Raw genomic sequence first — 7234 nt, 5'->3', positions numbered from 1 at the left:
CCTCCCGTTCGTTAGAGGTGGTTGTAGTGAAGCTGCACCCTGGGTTTTGCGCCCCGGAGAAATTTTTAGGGGGGTAATGAAAGGGAAGAGGAGGAGAAGGGAAGCACCAAGTTGGTCCTGGAGTAGCCCTGGCTGGAAAAAGCCTCCAGCCCCTGCTCCTGCCCAGCCTGGGAGCCTCCGGGACCCTGGCAGCAGCCCAGCACAGGGGGGGAGAGCTCCCACCACAGCCTCCCTGTCAAGACGGACTAACCCTCTCCTCCTGCCTGCCTTAACAAAGCCTCACGTCCCTCTGCTGACATGGGGAAACGGCCTTTCGCTTGCAAGCCTCCATCCCGTGGTTTTGTCTTGGTCCTGGGGAGAAATACAGTCCTCGAAGGGGTTGCGTGGCTCTGGCTTGCTGTCGTGGGCGATGGCATCTCCAAATCCTGCCAGGAGAGCGGGTCCCCGACAGCCCCCAGGAGCTCTGGGGAATGCCACGTCGACACGGGGCGTCCCCTTCCAGGGCTGGGCTGTACAGACGCAGGAGAGGATGTTACAGCCTGCGCGTTCCCCCCAATTCCCTCTATTTTCACCTTGGGTTATGGAATTCACCAATAATCTCAGCCATAATCCAAGGACGGGCACAATTTCCCTGTCTCGCCGCCGTGGGTGGCGTCACCCGGGCAGATTTCTCGCCAGTCTCTGAAGTAATGAACCTTTTTTAAGCTGAGGATGTAAGCGGCGTGGGCTGCCCGTTGCTCACAAGAGAACTACTCCGTGTATCTGTTTTCTTTCAGAATGAAAAAGGCAAACGTTGACCTCACTATGAAACAATTTCAAGGTATCTTTAGAAATAGAAGGAAAACAAACCAACCAAAAAACCCTCAGATTTTAAATGCTTGCTGCACCCGATGCCGCCCGCACCTTAAAAGCGCGTCGAGGGCAGTTTTGAGCCTCTTGCGCAAGTCTTTGCTCTTAGGTAGCGGGGATGGCTCTTCCCTTCAACGGAAGGCTTGCTCCCAGAAGGATTTTAGGATATAAACCGCCTCCCTCTCTGAGGCTACGTAATTCCCACTCTGGCAAAAGGTCCCTGGTGCAACTGCGCACTCTCCTTGCTTCGGGCTATGTGCGTGCTTCCTTCCATATGTAATCCCAGCGGGCCCTTCGCTTCCTCCTCCGTTGGCTTTAACCCTGCCGCTGCCCCGGCGCAAACCCTGCTTGTCTGCAAGGAGCCGCCTGGGAGGAAAGGACCAAGGAATGAAACTTCACTGTAGGCTTGGGCAAGATGCTGGCCCGCTTTTGGGCGTGAAGGTGGAATTTAAGCCCTGAGGATCAGGCATCAGGAAGGTTTGCTGTGAGCCACAACGTGAGGTCAGGAGGGAGGGAAGGTCCGGGGACAGGTTGTAGCCTTGGAGGCAGGCGGGATGAGCTCCAGAGAGCTTTCAGGCACGGCATTTAGGACTGATCGGTCTGCAGATTTATCGAAGCTAGTAGCTCAGAGCCCTCACTGGGGATGGGTGCATCTACGTTGTGATGAGATACAACTACCTAATGCATGGATGTTTTGGGAAGGGGCTCTGCTGGGGAAAAGGAGGGGTCCACCGCCGCCTTCTGCCCTGGTACCTCCCCTGGCAGGGCTGTACAGGCAAAACTAAGTCAGAGCGAGCCGACCGGTGTGGGATCTTCTCAAGGGGCCCCTCTGAGTTAGCTTGGTGGAAGCTGATGTGCTCCATCTGGTGTTTAGAAAGCTGGATTTGGGTACTGAGCTGGGGTCCCCAGAGGGGACAAACCCTGCCCCTGGATCTACGGGCAGCACTGTGCTACATGGCCCTTGGGCAGCAGGAACATCCCGCTTTGAGCTTTTTCTGACTAGGGCAGAGGTTTGACCTGCTGCTCTGGGGACGGAAATATCTGTTGCTTCCATTCTCTGGCCCCTCCTTAAATCACTGACTGTACATGAACATATAGTAAAATTGAGTGAAAGCTTCCTTTGTAATCAAAGTGCACAGGCTCTGCATGCCAGAGTGCAGCCTGGACTCTTGAAGATTAATTGTTGCTCAGGGGAAAGCCCGGTGTGGATTTGGGGTCGTTGCATCCCAAGTGAAGCATTGCTGCAGATGCTCTGGCTATCGCTGGAGCCTAGGAGTGGGTTTTGCTGGAAGAGCCCCTGGGGTCTCTGAACACTTTGGGAAGGGCTTGAATCACACTGACGGTGAGCTCTTCTCGCCCAGCAGGTCCTCAGAGGTGTTGGGTGCTGCTGAAGCCATGTGGATTATTCCGGTGCTTGCTCTCTGCGGCCTCGCTGCAGCCGTGCCCTCGGAGGATAGGAAGCTGAGCGACAAGGCAACAACGCTGGCCGACCGCAGCACGACGCTGGCCTTCAACCTCTACCATGCCATGGCGAAAGACAAGAACATGGAGAACATCCTGCTGTCCCCCATCGTCGTGGCCTCTTCCCTCGGCCTCGTGTCCCTTGGGGGTAAGGCCACAACTGCCTCCCAAGCCAAGGCAGTGCTGAGCGCAGACAAACTGAACGATGACTACGTGCACAGCGGGTTGTCCGAGCTCCTGAACGAGGTCAGCAACAGCACAGCCCGCAACGTCACCTGGAAGATCGGCAACCGCTTGTATGGCCCTGCCTCCATCAACTTCGCCGATGACTTTGTGAAGAACAGCAAGAAACACTACAACTACGAGCACTCCAAGATCAACTTCCGAGACAAGAGGAGCGCCCTGAAATCCATTAACGAGTGGGCAGCCCAGACCACCGATGGGAAACTCCCAGAGGTCACGAAAGACGTTGAGAAAACTGATGGGGCCCTGATTGTCAATGCCATGTTCTTCAAGCGTAAGTTCTGCCTTCAATTTTTGATACAAGTGACCCAAAACCTAGCCTGAGCCAATACAGAGCAGCCCAAATGGGGTGGTGAACAAATCCTAGGCTCGCTGTAAGAGCGAGTAGTTAGGAAGTGTGCATGAAATTACCACCCATTCCCTTTTCTTACAAGCTGAATTTCTTCTGTAGCTCACTGGGATGAGAAGTTCCATCATAAGATGGTGGACAACCGTGGCTTCATGGTGACACGTTCGTACACGGTGGGAGTTCCTATGATGCATCGCACGGGTAAGTTGCAAACCTCCTGCCCCATGTCAAGACCAGCCGGAGTTACGCTCACTGCTGCTCTGTTACCCAGTTTTCCACCAGCTGCTTCCAAGATTGTTTTCCCTCGTGGGCAGTAAGTGAGAGGGAACAAAGCAGGGTGTGCTTGTTCTGCTGATTCAATCTCTCTGTGAGCAGAGAGAATCCGTGTTTGCTACTGGGTGCCCGGCTGTTAGGAATAAATCCTAGCTCATCACACAAATGGGAGCCGCAGTTTGGAGTTGTTGCCAACTCCAGTAATGCCGGGCCAGTTCCCAAAACAGCATTCAGACTCGATTCCCTTGCTGGTCAGGGAGAGTCCGGGGTGAATTCACAACAAGGTTGTGGATAGCTTTGCCTCTCCTCCACATCTCACTATTTCCTGCTTCTGATTTCCAGGTCTCTACAATTACTATGATGATGAGACAGAGAAGCTCCAGGTGGTAGAGATGCCACTTGCTCACAAGCTCTCCAGCATGATCTTTATCATGCCAAACCACGTGGAGCCTCTGGAGAGGGTTGAGAAACTGCTGAACAGGGAGCAGCTAAAGGCCTGGGCTGGCAAGATGAAGAAGAGATCAGTGGCCATCTCGCTGCCTAAAGTCATCCTGGAAGTCAGCCACGACCTTCAGGTAAAGAGGGTCCTTAAAGAAAACAGTCGGGCCTTACAGTTCTTTGGGATGGGAGAGAAGGTAGCGGGATGATGGGTTATCTGTGCCCGTCATCCTTTTTCCAGTGGCTAGCCTAACGATGGCTGGAAAGGATTGCACTGTGTCATCTCTGGGAGGGCTGCTGACCTCTTTTCTCCTCCTAGAAACACTTGGCTGATCTGGGCCTGACAGAAGCCATTGACAAGACCAAGGCTGACCTGTCAAAGATCTCCGGCAAGAAAGACCTTTACCTGTCCAACGTCTTCCATGCTGCTGCTCTTGAATGGGACACAGAAGGGAACCCCTACGATGCTGACATCTACGGCCGAGAGGAGATGAGGAACCCCAAGCTCTTCTATGCTGACCACCCCTTCATCTTCATGATCAAGGACAATAAAACCAACTCCATCCTCTTCATCGGCAGGCTCGTGAGGCCCAAAGGGGACAAGATGCGTGATGAGTTGTAGTTAGTTGGGTTTTTTTATTTTTTTTTTCCCAGAGCTTTGGTTTGTGTGTTTTTTAGCGGGGGATTTCAAAAAAGGGGAAACACTATTTTGTATCCTTCTCGAACTATGGGTGCTATTCAGACCAGGGTGCATTGTGATGAGAAACCAGCATACACTTTACCTCACCCCAAAATACTTATTGCACAAACCCACCTCCAGAGAGGAACAGGGGAGCCTGGCAAAAGAGGGTCACCAGGAGTGGAAGGGAACTGGCTGAGATGTGCAGGCCGATGCCTAGCTCCTCCCTGCACTAGAGCTAAACCTCCTGCTAAGTACCTTGCTGCTACCATCAGCCCTGCAAAGGCACAAGCCCTCCGCCCTTCCATCTCAAATGCTTCTGCACATTTAGCTCTGCCACTTACTTTTCTCCCCCTTTGATGCTATAAGGCACCGCGCCAGAGCTGCTCTGCTCGCTTTGCAGTTGCTCCTTGCTTTTCTCTTCTTTCTTCAGTGGTCTGTAACAGAGCACAAGGGGCCAATTCTGCAGTCCAGCCCTCTCTCCGGCCCTGGGAGCAGAGCAGGACCGTGACAGCACGTAGGAACGGAGATGGTATGGAGTTGTGCCCTTCTGTCCTGCCTAACCCTGCTCTGGATGAGCGTTAGATGCTTCAACCACAACAGCTCATCAGCTCCTCAGGTAGAACCCTCGCTGCAAAGCCAAGCGCAGCTTTACTCAACACTTCACAGAGAATTAAGTGGCTTAGGGGTGTCAGCAGAGAGGCCAAAGAGCAGATGGGTGTCTGGAAAGATAAACCTGAGGTCCCTTCAGCACTCTCGCATGGCAGAAATGGCTGTGCTCCACCTCTTTGGGGATCACGAAGGGAGCTCTTGGGCCAACACCTGCAATTAAACATCTCGTACCAGGCAAACGGAGGAACTCCACTTCTCTTGGTGCTTCTGCATCAGCACGTAGGGCTGGGAAAGGGAGAGTTACCACTGTGAAGGTGATCGCAGTTACAACCAGGGCAGCTCCTGTTTCCTGCTGGCTTCTCACAGGGAGGGGGACCAGGTTCACTTCCACATTCTTGTTTAAATAACAAAGGCTTAGAGCTGCCCTTACCTGACTTCCTAATGGCCCTTTGCTGAAGCTCCTCTCCTCCTCCACGATGCTTCAGCTCCCTGTTGGCTGACCTGGATAAGGGCACACTGAAAAACAAATGTATTTATAGTTAGACTCGTATTTATGTCTGGTAATTAGCAAGTTTCACGGCCTGCTCCAGCCTAGACTTGGAGGCTATTCCTCTCTTCTCCTTAAGGGGTATCATCAGGTTAATACTATTTAAAGAAGTAACTGATACGATCCCACGAGCATTGAAGCACGTGTCAGGTAAGCCTCGCTACGCACTGAGAGAGAGCGCAAAGCGAGTAATGACAAAGATTATTGAAATGAGAGAAATCTGTGCATCACAATCTAAGCGCCAGTGATTTGAAACCAGCAAGGAGAATGATTGTGTTGCTTTTTTATCTCCCTGCCAATGTGCTTGTTGCTACATAGGAGCCCAATACTGCATTTTCTCAGGCCATACACAGGACTAGTTCCACTTATTTATTACGTTACAACTACAAAGACTATTAGGTGTTCCCTACAGGCAAAAATACAGCAGCTCACACCCCCAAGTTTGACCCAACCGTGCCTTCTCCAGGTTTGCAAGGTTACACAATTGCAGAAAAACCTCATTTGCCCTAATTCCTAGCCAAGCCAGCCAGAATGGGAAATTCTTGTCCTTAAGCCTCTTCCCAGATCATATCCCCAGGTGCTTTCCCCACTGTGTTGGGAGGTAGGAGGCAATCCACAAGGATGTACCCAAATGCACGGGAAGCCTAAAGAGCAGTGTGTATGCGAGATGCTGTCGGCGCACTGAACCCCACACGCTGTAGCACGTTACGGAGGATGGGGGGTGGGTGGGTAAAAGGGGTGGGCATGGTAAGAACACACTGTGGGATATTGTGAATAATTTGCATCATGTGGATGCAGGCATCTGATGGCTTTTATTATCTGTTCTTGTACCACACGATGACAGTTGTATAATTTTGCAATAAAACTTTTTCAATGAACCTCTGGCAGCCACGATCACTTGCAAGGTTTGGGTGGAGACAAAAATAACTCTTGTTAAGCGGTTCCTTGCCATCCTTAAATCCAGTACTCCTTTCTTAAGCTGGTAGTTGCGGACAAAAATTACACTTGATACACAACAGATGAATTCCCGTGACATGTCTGTCATGGGAAAGGAACAGTATTAACAGGTCGGCTTTTCACTTCAAATTTTTCTCCTGAAACTGCAACTATCCAGCATCTTTAATGCTTCACAGGAAAAGGACCTTCTGCCCTGCCACTTAACAGAGCAGCAAATGGCTGTTAAAATACGGCAACATAGGAATAAAAAAAAAAAATGGATCAGTGTCTTTCACTGCACAAAACTACAGCAGCCATCTCCAGCACTACCCACAGCAGCCCAGGAACACCATCAACTGGGAACAGCAATACTGCATGGAAGTTAAAAGCTCTCCAGAGCTCCCGAGCTCATCCTGCCCTCGGCTCATCTTGCAAGCAGCTTTAAATACTCACATTTTTCATCCTAGGGAAGACGGCACCCTCAAGACACAGGGAACTGAATGGCCCCCTACCTCTCCTTTAGGAGCTCTTCACACAGCTCATGGTGGTGGTGTACTCCGACCAATGCACGCTAGAAAGGTGTTCAGTTCACACGTGCAAACCTTCACCATTATGGGATAATCATAGAATCACAGAATGGTTTGGGCTGGAAGGGACCTTAAAGATCATCTGGTTCCAACCCCTCTGCCATGGGCAGGGATATATAAGTATGTATAATGATATGTCTTATAAGTCAGACTCTAATTTGGAACCATTAGAGGTCAGGGAGACATTTGTTTCTACAGAGAATATGACAGCATTTCTTGTGGTTGCCTTAATGAATAAAATCAGTCATTTTTTGATCCAA

At 51.1% G+C, this 7234-nt stretch overlaps 2 protein-coding genes across 2 annotated transcripts in view; one reads left to right on the top strand and one right to left on the bottom strand.

Annotated features, from left to right (window-relative positions):
• Positions 1 to 2089: 2089 nt before the first annotated feature.
• Positions 2090 to 7234, bottom strand: part of RPS3 (ribosomal protein S3) — a 12762-nt gene continuing 7617 nt past the window's right edge. Inside the window, exons 6-7 of the mRNA XM_009706623.1 lie at positions 3575 to 3577; positions 2090 to 2099 (exon numbers count right to left, since the gene is read on the bottom strand). The gene's annotated coding sequence lies outside the window, so the exon portion shown is untranslated. The remainder of the gene's footprint in view (positions 2100 to 3574; positions 3578 to 7234) is intronic.
• Positions 2203 to 4559, top strand: SERPINH1 (serpin peptidase inhibitor, clade H (heat shock protein 47), member 1, (collagen binding protein 1)). Its single transcript, XM_009706621.1, has 4 exons — positions 2203 to 2827; positions 3005 to 3103; positions 3518 to 3750; positions 3933 to 4559. Exons 1-4 carry the CDS (start codon positions 2245 to 2247, stop codon positions 4233 to 4235), a joined length of 1218 nt encoding a protein of 405 aa, XP_009704923.1. The 5' UTR covers positions 2203 to 2244; the 3' UTR covers positions 4236 to 4559.

This window comes from Cariama cristata, unplaced genomic scaffold (genome assembly GCF_000690535.1).
Source record: "Cariama cristata isolate BGI_N322 unplaced genomic scaffold, ASM69053v1 scaffold18378, whole genome shotgun sequence".
NCBI classification, from domain to species: Eukaryota; Metazoa; Chordata; class Aves; order Cariamiformes; family Cariamidae; genus Cariama; species Cariama cristata.
This window is presented reverse-complemented; position numbering and strand designations above follow the sequence as displayed.

Excerpts from the sequence above, each read along its gene's own strand:
- SERPINH1 (XM_009706621.1), top strand. The coding sequence starts at position 2,245 with ATGTGGATTATTCCGGTGCTTGCTCTCTGCGGCCTCGCTGCAGCCGTG. Across the intron at positions 2,828-3,004 it reads CAATGCCATGTTCTTCAAGC|CTCACTGGGATGAGAAGTTC; the intron begins GTAAGTTCTGCC and ends TTTCTTCTGTAG. Across the intron at positions 3,751-3,932 it reads AAGTCAGCCACGACCTTCAG|AAACACTTGGCTGATCTGGG; the intron begins GTAAAGAGGGTC and ends TTCTCCTCCTAG.